The sequence below is a fragment of the Neolamprologus multifasciatus genome, chromosome 5, assembly GCF_963576455.1.
Source record: "Neolamprologus multifasciatus chromosome 5, fNeoMul1.2, whole genome shotgun sequence".
Taxonomy (NCBI): Eukaryota; Metazoa; Chordata; class Actinopteri; order Cichliformes; family Cichlidae; genus Neolamprologus; species Neolamprologus multifasciatus.
Genome location: NC_140443.1, coordinates 13,108,246 through 13,130,292, shown reverse-complemented (window position 1 = coordinate 13,130,292; position 22,047 = coordinate 13,108,246). Strand labels below are relative to the sequence as shown.

At 38.3% G+C, this 22,047-nt stretch overlaps 1 protein-coding gene and 2 long non-coding RNA genes across 3 annotated transcripts; 1 reads left to right on the top strand and 2 right to left on the bottom strand.

The window, feature by feature from the left end:
* Positions 1-536: 536 nt before the first annotated feature.
* LOC146518153 (uncharacterized) lies at positions 537-4,195 on the bottom strand. The gene is made up of 2 exons (XR_014874174.1): positions 3,889-4,195; positions 537-3,763 (listed from the first exon to the last, which is right to left on the bottom strand). It is a non-coding gene; the product is annotated as an uncharacterized LOC146518153 (long non-coding RNA).
* Positions 4,196-4,600: 405 nt separating this feature from the next.
* On the top strand, positions 4,601-8,595 carry lsm3 (LSM3 homolog, U6 small nuclear RNA and mRNA degradation associated). Its single transcript, XM_085160192.1, has 4 exons — positions 4,601-4,729; positions 7,065-7,175; positions 7,349-7,444; positions 7,848-8,595. Exons 1-4 carry the CDS (start codon positions 4,709-4,711, stop codon positions 7,926-7,928), a joined length of 309 nt encoding a protein of 102 aa, XP_085016318.1. The 5' UTR covers positions 4,601-4,708; the 3' UTR covers positions 7,929-8,595.
* Positions 8,395-21,798, bottom strand: LOC146518151 (uncharacterized). The gene is made up of 2 exons (XR_014874175.1): positions 21,075-21,798; positions 8,395-16,609 (listed from the first exon to the last, which is right to left on the bottom strand). It is a non-coding gene; the product is annotated as an uncharacterized LOC146518151 (long non-coding RNA).
* Between the last annotated feature and the right edge of the window lie 249 nt (positions 21,799-22,047).

Below are 22,047 nucleotides of genomic sequence, written 5' to 3'. Positions count from 1 at the left end.
CTTTGGTGAATATGTTTATTGTAACGCTTGTATGGCCATTTGAGCATCATAAAATTACTGAAAACAAATACAAACATTACAAAAGCCAAACAAAACAGACAGGAGGAAAAAAAACACTACAAATAAGATGAAACTAACCTGAATTGAAATCAGAACTTACAAATGTAATAATGAAAAATACAAAGATATTATAGCCAACAATGCATAATAACTAACTGGTATGGACACCTGACTAGCCTGCCCAGAGCTTGGAGTTTTATCAAGAATAAACCAGGATAATTAAACTATAGTGCTGCTTTCCCCTGGCTCATGTACTCTAAGTGTTTAAACACTTAAATGAGCTGCATTTCACTCTTTATCATTACTTTTAAAATTTTCACTGGCCCATTAGTACACATTTATAACATATAAATGACTTAAGGCTGATTTTACTTCCTTAAGCCAATTTAAAAAACACAAAATCCCTTTGTTATGCACGTATGCAATATAAAAAAAAAGGTCAATGTCATATATGACACTGTTTCCTGATTTTATTCTCTCTCCAACTTTATTTTCACACATATTATATTGGAAGCTCAGACTGAATAGAAAGAGGCACTCTGAAGTATTTTTGTGATCCAACACTGGCCTGCTGTGGCTACGAATGACACTGCATTCACTTTATCTTGAAAAGAAAATAGGCCTTATTCATACAGCCAACCATTTATCCATTCATCTATTTTCTTAACCGCTTATCCAATTCAGGTTTTTTTCTTTCTTTTGGGGGTGGAGGTGGGGTGGGCGCTGGAGTTACATTTGGTAACAGACAATAAAAGGAAATACAGAGGTCCACAGATGTAGTGACATAGAGAGGGTCGGTAAGAGGAGGATGCTAAGAACAGGGTAAGATGGAGATGGATGATCCAAATCAGATTTGAGAGGCGTTTTATAAATGAAAGGATTCGTTTTTCACTGATTTCAGTTATAATTAAGCGCCACCATAAAATAAATTACAGGTGTTTTATAAACAATTATTTAAACTATGAGCTTTTAGCCTTTTGTTGTATTTGTGTTTATGCTGTGTGATCTATGCAGACCTTTTTATGACAGCTGCAGGTTGTTGCTTTCGATTTTTGTATTATATCATCCTTTGTATCAATCTACAATACATATGATATCACTGACCTCATTTCAGGCCAGTAGTGAAACTCTCACTGTCCACATGGGAACTGATTAGCAGCTATGTGTTTTTATTTATTTAATTAACAAATATATACAACCCCCACCCCCACAATGCCACTGTTACACAACAGGAAAAGCATGACTATGAAATAATCAGCCTACAATACAAATCTTCTGGCTTAAATGTAAAATATGATTTTTTTGATAGTTAATAGAAAGTCAGTAAGATCCAGTAACTGCAGGCGATGACAGAGAGGACTCCCATGAAACTTCTTAACTTTGAGGTTTGTGGTTGAAGCAACTACCAATTAGAGCACTTACTACTGTAGATTCAGCACCGTTTAATGGACTTAAGTGTAGACAGGGCTTAACTGATCCGTATAGAATGAGGCTCAATCATATGTTTAGTCATTTGATGAAGCGGTCACTGATGGGAACATGAAAAGCTGGTGGCTAGGTGACACTGGTTGTTTACATGGAAATACAGCTCAGTTCAACTGGCGTGAAGGTGACTAATTTCGTTTAGCCTTAAAATCACGCACCTTTGAGTAAGCTACACTTGTGCAATAACAAAATTAAGGCTGGGTAAAAATAGCTTTGCGAAACTGGACCCTGGTTCTGTGTCTGCTGGAACACTCTTGAGACGCAGACTCTTTGGACTACATATAGTAAAGTAGGTCTACAGCAGATGACCTTGTAACACTGTTAATCTTCACAGTACAAACACTTATGACAATATGTTCAAGTGGAAAAAATGATAACTTTAATTCAGTGCGCATCACATTCAGACAACAACTCCGTATTTTCTTTGCTTAAAGCCGAACACTAAACATTGTTCAAAGCGTATAAAACATTTGATCTGTGCTTATTATTATTTGAAATGTAATACAAAAATAATTTTCTTTCTATTTAAAAACAAAAAATCTGTACAAAGTTGAAACATATGATAAATCATTACACAATTTAGGACACTTGCATAATCTTTTGAATTTTTATGCTAATTTCAGCTGTGCTCCAGTGAAATCAGTAAAAACTTCAATGCAGTAAAAGCATCTGCAGCTTATTGTACTGTTTCACCTGAGAAAATGTTTTAAAATCACCCTTTTTGACTGTCGTGTTTATTATAGCTGTTAACAGGACTGATTTGCAGTGACAGTTTCCCACAGCTTATCTGTTGACCTTCAACGACTGATGACATCAGCTTCTGTCTTCCTATCGTTTAGCGCCATCTTTTGGCAGGTAACACACACAGAGGACCTTGACAAGCAGAAAGTGAGCAAAACAAAACAATTGTGAGTTTAGGCACCAGTTTCAGTTTCTAGGCCACCAGCTGCCAACTATTTAATGGCAATTACACACCCTTATCTGGTTTTGACATGACAGATCAAAAAAACAAGCATGTGAAGAAAAAAAACCCTCACCCACACAAGCGCAGACATATTGCCTGCTTTCTCACAAAACTTTAACAAATTTACAAATATGAAACTGTGTGCAGTCAGTGGTCCTAGCACTGGGCCACACAGGTTGTTTGGCTTATCTGTAGCAGGGACTTCTTCCACCACACAGCCGCGCTGAAGCTGAGGGTGGAATGGGTAACGGCACTGCTTTGATCTGCCTCCTCAGCCTGCACACAAACCCAGTATGGAACACTGGACTGAACTGGGAGAGGAGGTGCACACGCAGTCAATCACACACACACATTTACAGAAAGGAAAAAAAAGAGGAAAGCTAGAGAAGAAAAATAAGACAAAAGAAAGCGTGAATAAAGTTAACTGTGTGTAAAACAAAAAGATTTTCTGTATAAGAAAAATGCTTTTAATTGTAGTCACATGTCACAAGTTTGTGACATTAAGTCACAAACTTAATGTGGAACAAAGACACTGGAATTTGTAAAGGATATGTTGCAAATATAAATACATTTGATTTTACTGTATTTTACTGGGGTTACAGTCAAGGATATACATAGAACACTTCTTTTTGAGCCACACAGAGGGAATATAACAATATCTATATACAGCTTTCCTTGTTGGGTATAGCATAGGCAGCATTGATCTCAGCCTTACTTTCTTCATTTGTATTAGAAAAGTGTCTGTTCTGCACTCCTGACCTTTGCAAACTAGAGCAAAATTTGGGAGATTATCTCAACATGTGGGACAGAGAACAACAATGACGACGATGACAACAACAGTAATAATAATGGTCTCACTGCGCAGATAAAAAGTGGGACAGCTGCCCATTCTACACGTGGCACCTGCCCAGTGTGACAATAGCGGAATAAAGTTATAAAAATGAATAAGGTCCGGAAATGAATGCCTTCTTGCTTGAATTAATGCAGTAAATGCAGTAATGCAGCTTTAGTTCTCTGAATTAAACTGCGATACTTGCGGTTTTAAAGTCAGTTAATAAATTGGATAAATTCAGATTTATAGGGCATAGCTTCCTTAAAACAACAACAACAACAACAACGATATTGTGGGTTTAACCTGTACTGTTTGCCTTATAGCTGTAATATTAAAGTATTGGATGCTTGTTTTAATATGAACTCACAATAACCTGTTAATGCGAAGGTCTGACACTGTAAACTTTTGTTGCGTTGCATTTACTAAAACAGAAAAACAAGACAGAATACGCCGCATCAGTAAGGCTGAAATTTCGTGAAGAAATGAGCCATCAGAAACGGAAAAAATGATGTAAATATATATATATAGTTTATGTTTAAAAACCTACCTCTGATCTGCCGTTGCACTGTACGGAGATGCGGGGGGTGGAAAAGTCTGGAAAAGCAGACGGGCAATATAAAGGACAGAGGAACTGCTAGCGTCCTCATTCGGGTTGCCAGGTTCGCACTTCACTCTCCTGCACGTATGAGTGCTTATTCGTATTTATTTGGATAAATCAAACTTACAGTTATAATTACAAGGACAATGACAATAAAAAATATTTAATTTTTGAATGTGTACCATGGATTTTAAAATAAGTTAGACAATAAATATTGCTTCTTCTCCTTCTTTTATTTACGCACATTAAAGGTTGCTACAGCTTCGCCTCTTGATCCAATGTTTTCCTTGGTCAACCCCAGGTATGCAAACTCATCTACCTTTACTATCTCTGCTCCTTGCAGCTCCTTGCAGCTTCACTGTCTCCCTGTCATTTACATATTTACATATTCTAACTTTCCTTCCACTTCTCTCAAGAGCATACTTCCACCTCTCCAGGCTCTCTTTCTGATCCCTACTCTCACTACAGATCACAGAGTTATCTGCAAAGATCGTAGTTAATAGTCTTTCCTGCCTGACCTCCACTGTAAAACTGTCCATCACCACTGAAAACAAGCAGATCCATGATGTAATCTCACCCCCACCTTGCCTATAGCTGTAACAACATAAATAATTAAAATGCAATTAAGTAATGTAACCCTATCCTTCTTCCATCGTTATGTTTACAGTCTCATCCAGGAGGCGTGCTTTGTGTTATGTAAAAACGCGGTTTTTTTGCAGACCTGGCAACCTCCGCACCGGTTCGGTCATTCGACGCAGACTCAAACATCATGGCGGACGAAGTTGAGCAGGTTGGTATAACTGCCTTCAATTCTGCTGTTGTTCTTTTAACAGCGTGTATGTAATTATCCCATGGGTAAAGAAGAGACAGTTTTACCCGTGTACTTGACGTAACGAGCTTATAGTGTTACTTTGTTTGTAACTGATGTGGTAAAAGCGCGGAAGGGCCTGTCAAAAGCTAGCTGATTTAGCATGTCTAGCGTGTAAATGGGGGATTTGCAACACTGTTCTTTAGGCAGAGCAGAGCATGTTAGCGCAGGATTACCGCTAATGTATGTCCACGTTTAATTTTCTTTATCTGTTTTTAGTCTAAAGTTGGGTTAGTTAGGTCTGTAGCGTCTGGGTTGCAGTTCACAACTATTTGGGCTAAACATGAAACAACTCACTGAAAACTCAGTTAACTCATGGAACACGACGTTTCTTCACTTTGCCTCAAATATTTAGGCTGTTCACTCCAAAACTGCTCGAAACGTCCGCATTTAATTCTGGCCTATGTCATTTAGAAATGATAATCACTCGATTATTCTTGTCACAGAAAATGCTAACTTGAGAAGAGACCTATACATCGGGGTATTTGTTGTGTTTTTAATCTGTATTAATAAGGAGGCATAAGGAGTTTGCAAAGAAAGTGAGTGGGCAGAACAAGCAATAGGTCATTGCATCTCAGCTGTGCCTGCTGCTCGACCATATTAGAAAATATTCCACTTTTCGTTTTACATTATTATGAAATGCGACAGTTTCCGAATGTTATATAGGTTTTTTGGGGGGTTTGTTTTTTTATTAGTGTGTGCTCCAATATAGGACTGCTTACATTTTTTCATATTTATTTAGCCAGTGCTCAGGCATTTTTTTGATGTCTGATGACCTGGGCCAAATTACAGATATGGTAGGGAAGACTAGTGAAAGTTTCCAGCTTTTATTTTTATACATTGTTTTATTTTTGGATATTCATGTACTAGTATTGCCTCCGATTTTGAAGTACGGAAGACAAAAAATTGGATGGACAGAACATTTTTTAAAAAAAAAGTAACTTAAATGTAGTTAAAGTTTTAAATACATGTAGCTAAAATTACACAGCAATCATTAAATGTCCAAACTTTAGACATCTTTAACATCTTTAAGTAAATCAGGGATGATCTAACAGAAAATGTTCTAAGGCAGTTGAATGTTAATATCCTGTTGATATGTCAAGCATACATGTTAGGGTTGGGCGGTATGGCCTAAAACTCATATCTCGATATTCTTTAGCTGGATGGCAATATACAATATATACCTTGATATTTTTTTAATGTTGGTTTTGTGCATAACAAAACGCTCACAATTGTGCAGTCAAAATTTAAATTAAAAGACGCTGAGCATAATAACAAAGACCGACAGATTTCACAGCTGCTCTGTTCCCAAGTTCTACTGCGTGACTGACAGCCTTGAGTTTGAAATCTGCTTCGTAACCGTGTCTCTTACAGGTGCCATTTGTGGTCCTTATACGCACACAATACGGTAATATTACGTTGAAGCACAGTATGCATCACTCCGCGAGGCTCCAGACTACTGTAGCCGTAATGTTCCAACAATCCATCAAGCGGTGCGGCTTCGTAGCTTACCAAAGTCGTACTAAAGCATTTTTGACAGATTGCTGAGCGCCGTGTAGCACATAAAAGCGGTTTGCGGTCAGTAAGCACAACCAGAATTCATACATAAGGCGCACTGTCGATTTTTTTTATAGGTTATAGTCCGAAAAATACTGTATACGAGTTTTGTAAGGTAGTTTGTTTCGGGGCAGGAGGCTGGGAGACTTCGCGGTCTGGGATACAGCACACAATTTCACACACTCTTCATTTTGCACTTTATGGTGCTGTTGTAAATGGTGAAAATACTAGTAGTGCTAGCTGCACGGCCTCAACACGCCCCACGCACGGGGCAATCCGCGGTAACTCGTTAATGGAGATTTGCCACGTTAATACAGTTATGGTGTTAACGTCATTTTAACGAGAGTAACGCTGCAGCACTAAAATAGTAATATCCAAATGTTTTCTTTTTACCTACCAGCTCCTCTTTGATAGCTGTCAGTGTCCATCTTGTCGTTACCTGCAGGTGAAGCGATGGGGGAGGGGGAGTTGTGTTCAGTGAAGCAGACAGGCGAGGCAGAGTAACACAGCGTAGAGACAAAAGTGGACGAAAGAGAGGCAAACTTGTGGTTCCACAAGTATAATTATAACGTAACATAGACTATGTCGATATAAACGATATTGTCACATCTCTTATCTTGTATAAAAATATATCGATATATTTAAAAACCCGATATCGCCCAGTCCTAATACATGTATCATTTTTTTCTGTGTGCTGCAGCAACCAACTACAAACACAGTTGAGGAGCCACTTGATCTGATCAGGCTCAGTCTAGATGAGCGAATCTACGTCAAGATGAGGAATGACCGCGAGCTCAGAGGCCGACTTCATGTGAGTCTTGTGCTGGGTTTTGTTGTTGTTGTTGCTGTTTTTTTTGTTGTTTGAGTGCTGCAGGTGTGACCCTGGCTGCTCGGAAGACTTTTTAAAAACAAGCACTTCAATTTCTTTTGGAGTGTTTTTGTCCTCTTTTACTTTGCACTCTTATTTGTTCTTGTTTGTCCCAGGCTTACGATCAGCACTTGAACATGATCCTTGGTGATGTGGAGGAGACGGTGACGACAGTGGAGATTGATGAGGAGACTTATGAAGAACTCTACAAGGTGCCACATCATTTTCTTTCCAGTCCCGATGCCCTTTTGGTTTAAGGTGCTGGTGGTCTATTGTGGCATTGGTCTGAGTTTAACCTGTTTCACCTTTTAAAACCGTTAATGTGTCATTCAGATAACAGACAGTACTTAATGGATAATATTTCACTAACTATTTGTTATATCATGGCCTCAAAAATGCAGTCTGTACGCTGCTCTGTTTTAACAAGGGTTAACATTACTGAGAAAATCACAGGGATCATCTTAACAACAAAAATGTAATTAAAGCAAATGCATATTTTAATTTTTAAATAAAATATATTTAGTCTTTGTTGTTAAACACATTTATTGGAAGCTATGTGTATACAATAGTTTAAGGAGTGAAATATTTTAAGTGTGAATCTTTGTTTCATTTCAGTCTACCAAGAGAAACATCCCCATGCTGTTTGTGAGAGGTGACGGCGTTGTCCTTGTAGCTCCACCTCTCAGGGTGGGCTAATTTCGATTACATCCTGGTGTGAAGCATGGTTTGCTCCAGTACAATTTCAGCCCACAGAAGAGATAAAATCTGTTTTTTTGTCAACATCATCCACTCACATGAGACAAATTATTAATTTTTGTTTTGTTGTCAGATGTAAAACATGAGACACAAGAGAGAACTTTTGTAAGCCAGTGTTTAATAGGTGTTATTTTGGCAAGTTGCCATTTTTCAAGCCACATTTTCATTTAACAGGATATTTAGGCTATTTCAGAACATTAGATCAGGTAAAAAGTCCATTTTAAGTTCTAAAGCTAAGAATACTCATTATGTTTAAACATAATCGCATCATTTTAGTTATCTGTGACTGTATGTGCTCTTTGTCTAAAAAGGCTCACCAAATGTAATGCTGAGCGATATGTATGATTCTTAAGTTTTAAATTTTGTCAACTGTAACTTTGGTTTGTTCCGAGCAAAAGTCTGTCAGTTTACTGCAAACAGAAGATCTGTGAATATGCTTTTTTTTTTTTTGGTTTCTGTCATAACATTTTAGTTGAATATTTTATATTTTTGTAGTACTGTGGAGGATGTGGGAGTAAATCACACACAGATGTGTCAATGTGTGCAAAGATTTTTCAGTTTGGTCTTGTAAAGTTAAATAAAAAAATAAAAGTAATTGGAAAATTTATTGATTGTAGTGTAAATAAGCTGAAATTTGTTGGCAGCTGTGACTCAGGAGGTAGAGTGGGTTATAACTGGTTGGTGGTTTGAATCAGCCAGCACATCAAACTATTCTTGGGCAAGATACTAAACCCCAAATTGGCCCAGGTTCATTGGTTAGAGTGGGTGGTAAAAAGTGACTGAAGGTGTGTAACTAAGTGCTAAGGGAACGTGTGTGAATGAGTGAATATGGCTTGTAATTTGAAATGCTTTTAAGTACACAGAGTAGAAAAGCTGTTTGCAAGTAAAACTCAATTTAGCAGACTGTATACAATGTTTATACTACAATATGTTGTTGATACAATCCAGTTTGTTACTGTAGTTGTTATTTGTGTCATTATGCATTTATATATAACATTTTAAATTGCAAATGCACCACTGCATAAGCAGCATTCTAATGTAACATCGGAGCAGAACTATTACATGCTGTCAGGATTGTTGTATTGTTGCATTGTAACCACTAGATGTCAGTGTACATCTAAAAAAAGAACCTTCAGTTTAACAGGCTAGCAAGGATGAAGGTGATCTCTGCATGAAAACTAAATGGGCTGTTGGTTTTTTACCACAGACTGACATTTTAGTTGTTTTAAAAAAGTGTAACTGAAGTCCTTAAATGTGATCACACTCACAACTAGATTACTGTAGTACTTAGGATTACATTAACAACAATGTTAGCAAGTTTAGAACGTTTCACTTGTGATACAATGGAAATAATTTGTCTAATCATTTTTTCCACAAATATCTGGATGCAGAATAAGTCCAGGGCTGTGTTCTCAAAAGCAGGAGCTTATTGAGACTGAGGGAAAATCTGGATTTTATGTTCCATTAAAAGAGCTAACATGAAACAGTTACCAGGGTAACAGACTGAGAACCTAACATCCACAAAAACTGTTTCTCCCCTCCTGCTGCACCTGATCCAGCTGACTGACTGAATTTCCCCGTTCATGCAGTCGACGTCAAAGAACATACTATAGTGCAAAGAACATAATGTCTTTAGATTCATAAAGATATTTAGATTCAGTCAAGTCAAGTCTAGCAGCTTTATTGTCATTTCAACCATGTGCAGTGCTACAGTACACAGTGAAGTCTGTCATCTATCAGAGATGACAACCACTGGAATCATTTTCACTTCAGTTCAAAAAGTCCGAATGTACTCTTAACAACATTTTATGGTGTAACTCTGCTGATCCACATGTTGAAATCTAAAATTGTCAAGTTTGAATCTTCAAATCACCACAGTTACGCCCATCTGGATCAGCTGGTGAGCACAATGAGGGTCATGTTGTTTGACTTTTCATTCAGTACCAACAGGCCAACCCTCCTGGGTGATAAGCTGACAGCGATGCAGGTTGATGCCGCTCTCGTGTCTTGGATTGTTGATTACCTGACAGGAAGACCACAATACGTGCGTCTTTAACATTATGTGTCTGACAAGGTGATCAGAAACACAGGAGCACCACAAGGGACTGTCCTGTCCCCTTTCCTCTTCACCCTCTATACCACAGACTTCAGCCACTTCACAGAGACCTGCCATCTTCAGAAGTTTTCTGATGACTCTGCGGTGGTTGGATGCATCAGTGAGGGTAATGAGACAGAGTACCAGGCTGTGGTTGACTCCTTTGTCACATGGTGTGAGCAGAATCATCTGCAGCTCAATGTGACCAAGACCAAGGAAATGACTTTCGGAGGACTAGGAAACCGCTGACCCTTGTATCAATCCAGGGGGTTGATGTGGACATTGGGGTATTTATAGTCCTCCACAAAGTACACACTGACAATAAACTGGACTGGGTGAAAACCACTAGAGTCGGGAAGGGCCAGAGTCGTGTCTATTTTCTGAGGTGGCTGACATCTTTTAACATCTGTTGGTAAATGTTCAGGATTTTTTATGATTCTGTGGCCAGCGCCATCCTCTGTGCTGTTGCATGCTGGGGCAGCAGGCTGAGGGTCACAGATGCCAGAAAACTCAATAAACTGATCTGCGAGGCCAGTAATGTCGTGAGGATGGAGCTGGACTCTCTTAAGGTGGAGTAGACCTCCCACATACTCCCATCATGTGCTGGCCAGTCACAGGAGCACGTTCAGTGAGAGACTGAGGTTACCCAAATGATTTTCTGAAAGATGACACAGAAAATTATCTCTCTGTACAACTCCCCCATCTAATGCACAGTACAGCAGTTGCACACCATTAATATTTGCACATTGTCTACAGAGAAATAAAGGTTTAAAAAAAGGGGGCACTTCAATTTCAACCATATATATTTAATTTGGGTTTTAGACTGGGATATTTATAATTGATCTATTTGTAAATATTAACTTTTTTGTTATATTTTGCAACTTTGCAATATTTTCATATTTTATATTATTTAATTTAGTCAGTTACTGTGCTTACTGTCTTGGAGAAACTGTGACCACATAATTTCCTTAGCGATTAATAAAGTATTCTTATTCTGACTCTTTATTTACTTGTTGCCATGATGAATCCTTGAGCTAAAAACCCATTCTTGTTCATCTCTGGGGCGGTCAATCAAATCAGAATCTGTTGAACCTGCTTTGTGAAAGAGGGCCCAGGTAGGCAGCAATCTGTATGGAAAGTATGCAAACAGATAAAACTGTTAGTATCATATAACTTGTTTAAAAAGAAAGTCATATCTTGTTTTTGAAAACAGCAGAAAAATAGGAAGGATGTTATTGGTGAGTCTCTCCACGAGGCCCTGTTGGTTAGTCAGCAGGGTCACCACCTTGGTTCAGGTTAATTGTTGCCTACTGAGAATTACAGAATTATTGTTGGATGCATTTCCATTATTTTTATATAGGCACTGATGGCCCACAGAGGATAAATCCATCTCGTGATGATTTATTTATTGCCACCATCAGCTTAAAAAATCCCATTGTCCATCCCCCTTAGCTGGAGTCCTCTGCTTAGTGCACTTTATACGGCGTAAACAAGCTAGCGCAATAAGGTGGTAAACATTATAGTTGCTAAACATCAGCATGTGTGTTTGTGGGGGAAAGTTGGAATGCTGATTTTTCCATTTGACTTTAAAAGAGCAGCCTCAAGTGCTGCGTTTGTATTTAATTCCCTTTCCCAACCAATGTTTTCCAAAGCTAAGACTGAACTTTCATCATTACTCTTACAATAATCAGCTTTTATCATTCTGTACCGTTCAAGGAATGTGTGGTTTGTTCAGATGGCCTCAGTACAGGACATACTAATGAAAGTACACACGGAAGAACAGTGCAGAATTCTTTATGACTGAGCACACTTCCTGTCTCTTGCAACATTTTATGTTGCAAGAAGCAGGCATATCCAAAACAATCCAATCCAATATCCCTGCACACGTTTACTGGGTTGCAGCAGTACTAATACCATATATAGTGAGAACCAGTTGTTGGGAGGTTTTAACACTACCGACAAGTAAAAACAACTAAAGTTATATTTTAGCTCCCTTTCTCCCTAAACCTATAGATATAGTGAATAGTTTACCACTTGATATTACTGAACTGTGGACTCAGACTTTCACGAACTTTAAAACTCAATAGAGGTGGTCAGGCAGATGGATGGATGGATGGAAAAATATTGTATAACAGCTTTAACTAATTGAAGCTGACATTGTTGATATAAGTTACCCATATAACGTAAATCCTCTGCTGAAAATAACATACATTATGTAGTTACGGCCCAAAATGTGTTGTGTGGGTCACAGCAACCCTGACCACTAAAATCTAATCATGTTGAACCCAAATGAATGTTTTTGCCAGATCTGAAGGAAAAACAAGACAAACAAACCATAATGCCTCTGCCCATGGCTATCACTGACATGGAAACATAAAAATATTTCCAACCATTACTGAATCCACAGGATGCTGAATTGAAATGAAATCTTCTCTTCATCCACGTATCAGTACCACAGCTGGGAAATATTCATGGTCACTTCAGCCAGACTGCCAAAAACCTAAATAAAAAACTCCAAAGTGGATTAAGTGGGAATAAGTAGCTGTCTTGCTGGCCTGGCTGCATCACAAACACTGCCCTTTATAAAAACTAGCTCCAAATAAATAATTCAACAATTTAATTTCCAGTGGATACAGGCAGGGATTTCAGCATCTTGGAACTATGAAACAATAAGTGCAATACCAAAAATAGCCTTTTTTAAAATGCTTCCCCAAGAGCTTCCCATTCTCCCACATTTCTATAATGATAATAATTTATTAATTATAAATTAAATACAACAGTGAAAGTTTTTATACTAAAGGAAAGTCCAGAACTTTCATATTTCCTCAGAAGTTATGAGATAGAAAATGTTGAAAACAGTATTTGTCCATGCATTTTCTTGACTACTTTGAGGTCAGGATCAATTGCTGAACAGCACTTCAGGACCTGAGAGGCACTATGTCCAAGCAATGATAACAGATTTAGACAATTTTGAACAATTTAGAGATGTCTGACCTGCTGTTCAGGTCAAACTGTCGACCTGGAGCACCTTACGGTACATGTTAGTTAGTCCTCATCGTCTGTTGAGAGGCACTGGCAGCCTGTCTGGGGCTTTCCTGGACTGTTTTGTGCCTCTCGTCCTTCACCTTGGTCATCACAGTTTAATGCCACTTTGTTTGTGAGTGATCTTTGTTATGTGATACTGGTCCATTCTGGCTTTTTGATGTTATTGTATTGATGTTTTTCTAGAGTTCTTTATTTGAGAATATTTTTTCTAGCAAAAAGATGTGGCATCATGTTCACTGATTATAAAAACTCTGATCTTGTTTATGTCTCCCTGCCAGCATTCCAATCCGTAAAGGAGAAAGGTTTTGACACTACTCTTATGGAGTCTGGCATTTGTTTTCAGACAGTATTGCTCGGACTTTCAGATGGACTGGCGTGTTGCAACTGTTCCCTGTCCCCTTTCCTTCCCAAGACTTGCAGTGATGTCTTTTTGACAAGGCTGTCAAGGGGATCACCGTACACTGTCATGGGTGCCTCTGGCTTGGCATTTATGCACAACACTTTGGCTTTAGAGATGCATAAGTTTAGACCTGTATGCATATCACTAACAGGTCTAATGCTTGAACAGCCACTTTCTTCCATAATAAAATATTTCAGCAACTATCAGACAAATTAGCATTCATTTTTGCACAAATATTATTATGTTCTGAAAGACAAATATTACATTCATAGCATTTTTAAGATCATAGTGTGTTGCACTCCCCTCCCCTCCAAATAATCTACTGTTTCAGCTTCATGTGAGCTGAGGTGCACTTTGCCCAATAGGTAACTTACCAGCACTGCTTTAATCAGGTTTAAAGTGTCACTCCCTGTGTGACACACTCCACCATGCCTCACACATTTAGAATTGAAATAGAGCATATTGAAAAGGTTTCAGCTCAAACCAGAAACAATAGTGGTGACTATAAAACCATTTTCTATGCTCCACTGTAAACTGAAAGGTGGTTATTGCTTGCTCTGCACATTATTACAGTACATGCCTGTGAACTATCCTTTTATCACCTTTTAGATGTCCTAACTGGGATCTAATGAGCAAAGCCAAGTCTATAAATACGTCTATAAACAAATACAGAAACTTGCTAAACTGTTCAGGACATATTAAATGTGTGATAATTTGTCTCGGCCTGCAATATGATGTAATTGTACAGTTATCACATGTAATAAAGGCACAACTAACAGACTATTTTGGCTTTGAATGTGCCAAAGATTGCTGGATTCAAAGTTCAGAGTGTTAATTATGGAGTCACACCCTGGTGCAATCTTCTGATCTAATTCCAGGGAAAAAATGTGTTCCTTTCATTACAATCAATATAAAGTATAAAACATATCTTGTATTACAAAATTCATTGTGAACAGCTGGGGTCAAGACTATGAGAAGACTAAAACAAAGGCTCAAAACAGTGTGTTGATAATACACTTAAGGAATGGCATGTTTTTCACTTATCTTTTCCCGGTTCCAGGTTGGAACCATCATGATTGCCAATGCTTCACAAAAGAGCTTGCTTTCAGTTCTTATTTTTGATCAAGATGTGTTTCAGTTTCCACATGAAACATCTGTCTGAAGGAAATAAAGGTCCCACTGCGATTTAAACTCAGGTCAGTGTGCTAACCATTATACCAAGGACCCACACACATAGGAATCTGTTTTGATCTAATTTCCCCCCAGAAGGCTAGTTTTCTTCCAAATTATAGCTGTAAACATAATTCAGGACCCGTGACAGGTATCAACCCAACTCTGACCCTAAATGGGATAAGCAGAACAAAATGGATGGATCATTCAGGTGCATTTATAATCTTAACATTTACCATTAAAAAAAATGTCTATCTTAATAGTCATACCCCACTGGGGTTTGACTACTGGAATCAAAGTCCAGAGTGCTAAACATTACACCATGGAACCACACCCTGCAGGTAAGAATCTCATGTGTGTGTTCTTCTCGGCGTGTTCTTCTACATAACAATAAAGTGATACAAAGTGTCGAATATCTCTAGATTTACAAGATCATATAATATCTACCTTCTAATCTACTTCTCAAAGACAAGTTATTGAATTGCTAGAATCAAAGGTGATAGGAACAATGCGGCAGAGTCAAAACATATTGTAGCTATTGTATGAATAAAGGCATAAACATTAGATGGATGGGGGGAAGTTGGGCAGTTACAGCCTCATTTAGCACTCTGTTTGTGTGTGACATAGTGAGTGCTATCTCATTATGTGTTAATAGACCTCTCTGCATTGAATCATATCTGTTATTAATCTCTGTCTCTCTTCCACAGCATGTCTTTTATCCTGTCTTCCTTCTCTCACCCCAACCGGTCGCAGCAGATGGCCGCCCCTCCCTGAGCCTGGTTCTGCCAGAGGTTTCTTCCTGTTAAAAGGGAGTTTTTCCTTCCCACTGTCGCCAAAGTGCTTGCTCATAGGGGGGTCATATGATTGTTGGGTTTTTCTCTGTATCTATGAAGCGCCTTGAGGTGACTTTTGTTGTGATTTGGCGCAATATAAATAAAATTGGATTGAATTGAATTGAATTGAATTTGTATGTGCAGATACATTTCAAAACATGGAAGCAAAACTTATTTTATAGAGTTCCTAAAATAGGCAAATAGTGACTTAGCACTTTGAGTGTGCTTGCAGAGCCTTTTGAATATCTTTTTCGCTCATTGCCTCTGTGGCCTGTTAGTAGCAATAGTTAAATTAAAATTCTTCCTAATTTACACTAATAAAATACAACGCTGCTGCATTCCTCATCTGCATGTCCTTTGGAGCTCGGGGGATATATTGACTAGACTAAACCATAAATGTAATTTCATTTATTTAATGCAATTTTTCACAAGTTTGTGATATTCAGCACATCCCAGTGGCTGACTAACGGGACTGTCCTCAAAAGCTATGTTGTCGAAGTCTTTGATGTGGCTATCAAATAAATACTAAATGACTTCACACTTCAGAAGCTTTTGCACTTGTGTCAGGGATGCTTTCTGAGCTCTAATCACTGGAGCTCTCATGTGATGAAGCCACATAGCTCCGCATTCACACTCAGGCTGAGAATGCCTCTGATGTGGCTCAAGTTATTTAGGTCTGGCCCTGTCACTTTTCCACCAACACTCAGCAACAACAGTGCCTCGCAGTCTCATCATTGATGGATTAAAGAGGCAAACTTGTAACTGACCAGTTGGTCTGGATTTCTTAGGTGCTCATAGATTTTTTAAAATAAAAAAACAACAAAGTTTCTGTTCAACAGAGAGGTACTTTTATAGAAGTTTTCTACTCTAACTGAGCACCGAGAGTGTTTCATACTACAAGCATCATTCACACACACATTCTTACTACACAGCACACACACTCACACTCCGATGGATACAATGAAGGCAACTCACAGTTCAGTATCTTGCCCAAGGATACTCATGGACTGGAATGGCCAGGGACTGAACCATCATCCTTCTGATTGGTTGGGTTGCACTTGTCTCTTGATGCAGTTACCTGTATATTGGGGAAGCATTACTCTTTGCAGTACATGGCAGTTTGAAATCATATGGCGCATATGTACAGTATGTACCACTTTAACCTCACTTTACATATATTAACGCATTTACATCACTCAGCTACAATTTATACTCAGACTAGATTGTTTTGGTTTTGACATAATATATAAAATTGCTTGAAAGGAATCTTGTAAATAGGTCAGGGTTAGGATGGCCTTCTAGGCTCTCTCTATGACACGGTATATCTTTTCCAACGTATTTCTCAGAAAACATTGTAAACATCTAAGGATTTTTATTGCATACATCTCCAAGGTCACACTAAAATTTGAACTCAGCTCTCTGGGTTTCAAGGCCAAAGTGATAATCATTACAGCAGAGAATCACAAAAATAGTTTGATCTAATACAGGGAAAGTCTGTACTGAAGCCTTTCCAACTCCACTCTGTTTAGCTCATGTTTGGTGTTCATCGACTCCTGCTCAGTTTTTATAGTTATACAGTGGGTACAGTGGATTTATTACAATATGCACTGTGCGCTAAAGCATACACAAAAAAAAGAGTGTGACGAGCACTATAGAGGTGTAAAGCCGGGTGTTAATTCACTTGGCAGCTGATACTGACGCGCTGGTGTGATCTTGATATATTACTTTTACCTAGTGTGTGTGCACTACATGTCAGTACAAAACCAAAGACGTGGTCATGTACTGGCATGTAGCAGCTTTGTAGGAAAAATGGCCATTACGTGGCTAAGCATTGTAGCCAAGCATAACAGACAGAAGGACATGTAGCACACGTAAGCAAGGCTCCATACATGTGCTTATTTAGAAAGGCATGTGTCCCACACGCACAAAAATAGACCATGTCAAGGCTTATGAGGGCCTGGATCAATGTCTCTTTGAAAGCAAACCCCCCCCCAAAAAACAGCTCTTTTTTTCTCACTGAAGTGCTAGAAATATTACTGACCTCCTACTTTATGTCTCTTTTTTCTGTATTTAACACTAAGCATCTGTCCTCAAATGTAGGTTCATATCCACCTGCTTAGAAAAACAGTGAGTAAATGGGCAGATATCAGATGTTTATAGCATAATCTCCATACTGCTACCCCAGATTTCTTTATATTTTATATTAAATATTAAAAATATAAATGGGAAATAGCTCAAGACTGCTTTAAAAAGTACAAGAAAGCCTGTCTCCTTGGAAACAAAATAAAAACAGTTTTGCACAGTCATGTATACTATCTAATCCATCTACAGTTTCTTTCTCCATTCAGATCACTCATGTTGTAACCATGTTACCGTGTTGGTGCTATTATGTACAAAAAACCATCTGCTGACGTACATCTCCTGAGGTATGAGGAGGTTGGCGGTGTCACATGCTTGACAGACTGTAATAGAAAAGCGGGTTTGTGATACTGGCTGGTGAGAAGATGACTGTATAGATGCATGTTCTCCTGTTCCAAGTTAGTAGAGATTTGGACTTGCAAAATGAGTATTGTTAACTGGAGCATATTTTCATCTGAACACACTGTTCCATGTGTCCTTCTGTTACTGTGGAGCAGAGAGGGAAAGCGTGTGGTCTTCACCAGACTGCATATCTGCCTCGGTCCCCTTGGTCATGTTGAACAGTTAGTTATGTTTTGTATTAGGTAGTTTTTGTCTGTGTGTGCGCGCATGTGTGTGTTATAAGTTACATAACATCATGTCAGTGCTGCTTGGCAGAACACACGTGTGATCTCATTACTAAATCCCCGTGGTTCTCTTGTCTGATTGATGTACATGCACAACATTTGTGTTTGTATATGAATTGATAGCTGTTTAAAATATACTTCAGCTTTTAGAGTAATTTACTGTCATTTCATAGAGGTATCTGTAAATAAAAATAAATGATAATAAAATCTCCATTCACATAGAATAGCTGAATCGTGAAAAAAAAGGGGCTAAATTCCAGTTTGACTAAACTCTGCCACGTGTTTCAGGGAGACACACCATATTCAGACTACCTGCACTTTTCATCCACCATTGTAAATAACTCCAATAAGGTAGAAAACCACAAAGACTGTGAATAAGCACAGAAATCCTCTCATAACAGTAGCAAGTATAGCCCTTTGCTTTTACTGATGCTCACAAAAAAGAGCAAATAGTTTACTTTAAGATAACAAACCAAGTGTGTGAGCGGAATAAGGTTTTTGTTTACATAAGCTTGTAGGCCATTTAAACATAAGTTCCTGAAACTGATCCACAACAATAAAAGATGATTTGTGGTTTGAGTGGCACAAAAACGCTAATAAATTAGTGTAAATAACCTGGTTTCTGTTTCTACAAAACAGGACAGTATTGGATTAAGACACATTATGAATCCTCGTTTTTTGTTAGAATCTGCTATTTCCAAAATCGAAAAAACGTTTTGAATGCTATCAGTTATTTAAATGATCTAAACTATTAGTTTACATCTTGCTAGTTTCCTGATATTCCCAATTTCAAAGGTCACTGATCAAAAACGTTGTAAAAATAGACTCAATAATTTGTGACAGCCACAAGAATCCTACATGATGCCCTCACTGTTAGAGAATGTTAAGCAGCATCTTAGGTTCACTGACACGATTCACCTTCAGATTCATTAACTTTATTCATTAATATTTTGTTCATGTGTGAATGAAGACTCAACCTTACAAAACTAAGGGCTCACCAATGTCTGCTTTCAAGGTCCTATAAACAGTCCAGCTGTAAATCAGGCAGCAGCAGCACAGTGAACTGCAGGGACCAGAGAGCTGCTTACTGAATGTCGAATGTCACCAAGAGCTTTTCACTGACTTTATTGAAATATCATCATTCATTTGAAACCCATGATATCTATCTAATGTTTAATACGCTCCGATAACAGCTAATAACCCTCTAAGAACTGCACAGATTATTAGAGTGGGATTTGGGCATTTGAAACAAAATAGTCTGCTAGTGGGTGTATGCAAAATAACTTTCCTGACTTACTAGTTAAAAGCAGTTTAACATAAAGATGCTTGAAACTAAATGAGTTATCTACGTTTCAAAGTTTCAAAGCAGCTTTTTTGAAAACTCTTTTGATAGATTTGAATCCTGCTACAATTACAACACACACTGTATGGACAAAAGCATTTGTGTTGCATTTTGTGGTAATTTTTTTTGTTGAATTCACGATTTACTAACATCAGCACAAAAAGTGTGTGCTAGGAGCTTCATCAGATGGGTTTTCCATAACAGCTCCTGTAGGCCAGTACTAAATCAGAATCTTTTAAATCAATCTTTTATTGCCATTATGCCAAAAGCACAACAAAATTACATTATTATATCATAATACTTAGACTCCAGCCCCCCCTGTGACCCTGAAAAGGAAAAGCGGTAGACAATGGATGGATATTATAATACTGGCCCAGCATTTTATTATCAGCATGTCTAAAATGTTCCTATAGTTCACATTATGTTGGCCTCTGTAACCTTTAACTTTAAATTGATGTGTTTGTGAAGAACCAGGGGAAAAACAAATGCTTTCTGTGGGTGTTTCCTTGAATACTTTAAATGCTGCTGTGCTACCAGTGTTTATGTGGTAATAGCCTGCTGGGAACCATAACTCTTCTCTTATTCACCATAGAGCTGATGATGACTGCTTATTTCTTACAGCATAAACAGATGTTAGATGTACAGAAAGGAACATCTACATTACCAGCTTATCTGTTTGCAATTCGACTGAGATGCTAACTAAAAATTACAATTATTAAGCAAAGACACACTAATATGCCGTGTTTCCATCTGCCACAAATGACCCATTGTATGAGCTGAAAAATAACAGCCCTGAGGGATCTGTTACACAAGAGATCAGGACAAAATGCCAGAAAATACCAAGATGCCATGACCGTTTTATGATGACAAGGCAGTTCTGCCTGCTGAGCCCGAGAGCAGAGACCCAGGCACTACTGTGCATGTGTGCGTGTGTGCATGCATGTGTTTATGAATGTGAATTAGAGGTGCCACTTTGTCTTAAAATTGAGATCAAAATATCATAAAAGGAACTGATGTCTGTCCCTAGTAATTTGGTCATTATGCAACCCAAAATATCTATTACAATATTCCTTGCATGCACTTGTGTTTTTCACGTTTTTTCTATCCCATTTCTGGTCACACGCTAGAAATACTGGAATCAACCACAGGCCAGACACCATGTTGCCATAATGAGTTGGTTATTGCAAAACCAGACTGTTAGCAAACCTTTTCATGTAACAAACATGTGAAAGTAGTGTGTGGTTTGTGGTTTTATCACAATCTTACCATGACAGAGGAATGAAGAACATTATAAACAACATTATATAATCATATAAAAAATAAAATCTTTGTGTAAATTCTGCTCCCACAACACGTAACCTGAGTTCTTTCTCATTTCACAACAGTATATAAAAAATAATTCAGGAGGTTTTTGTGGTGACTGCAGACATTCATACCTGGGAGCTGCCAGCACGACCACAGTCTTCTGCAGCAGCTTTACTGAAGTATTTAGGAGGTACATCTCTTTACTTCTCTGGCTTCCAAACAAACAACCCACTGGTCAGACTCTTCTTAGACTTCTGCTGCTGTTTCTTCTCTCTGTTTTTGTGCTGTAATGAAGGCTTCAGAGGGTAATGAGGGTAAATTCCTCTGAAATTGACTACTGGCACATACAGCAGGAGGCACAGGACACAGCAGCCTCCTTTTTGTATTGTTTTTCCTCTGACTTTCACCAGTCAAACAGAGCTTCAAGCCATGTATTTTTGTTAAACTTTCCACTATTTCTTCTTGAATGTATTTAGTATTCTTATTATAATTTCAGAATATAATGTATAAGTTGTGACTTTTACAGAAACATGATTAATCATATTTCTTAAGTTTCTGTCAGTTGCACTGGAAAGCTATATACACTGCTCCAAAATATTAAAGGAACACTGAAAACACATCAGATCTTAATGGAAAAAAATATGCTGGACAGCTATGTTGGCATAGAGTGGGTAATGTGTTATGAACAAAAGGACACCATATCATTTAAGGAAATTAAAATTATTAACCTACAGAAGGCTGGATTCAAAGATACCCCAAACATAAAAGTAAAAGAAATGAGGCAAAATTTCCTTCCAGCAACCAAAAATGGTAATCAATTGTTGTTATGGTCCCCATGTGCCTGTACGCATGCCTCGGGGTGTGCTCCTAATGAGAAAATGGATGGTGTCCTGGGGAATGTCCTCCCAGATCGCCACCAGTGCAACACTGAGCTCCGCGGCAGTCTAAAGTGCAACCTGGCGACATTGAATGGACCTAAACATAATGTACCAGAGGTGCTCTTTTGGATTTAGGTCAGGAGAGCATCGAGGCCAGACAGTGGAATCAATTCCTTCATTCTCCAAGAACTGCCTCCATACTCCAGTCACATGAGGCCAGGCATTG

Excerpts from the sequence above, each read along its gene's own strand:
- lsm3 (XM_085160192.1), top strand. The coding sequence starts at position 4,709 with ATGGCGGACGAAGTTGAGCAG. Across the intron at positions 7,176-7,348 it reads AGCTCAGAGGCCGACTTCAT|GCTTACGATCAGCACTTGAA; the intron begins GTGAGTCTTGTG and ends TGTTTGTCCCAG. Across the intron at positions 7,445-7,847 it reads CTTATGAAGAACTCTACAAG|TCTACCAAGAGAAACATCCC; the intron begins GTGCCACATCAT and ends GTTTCATTTCAG.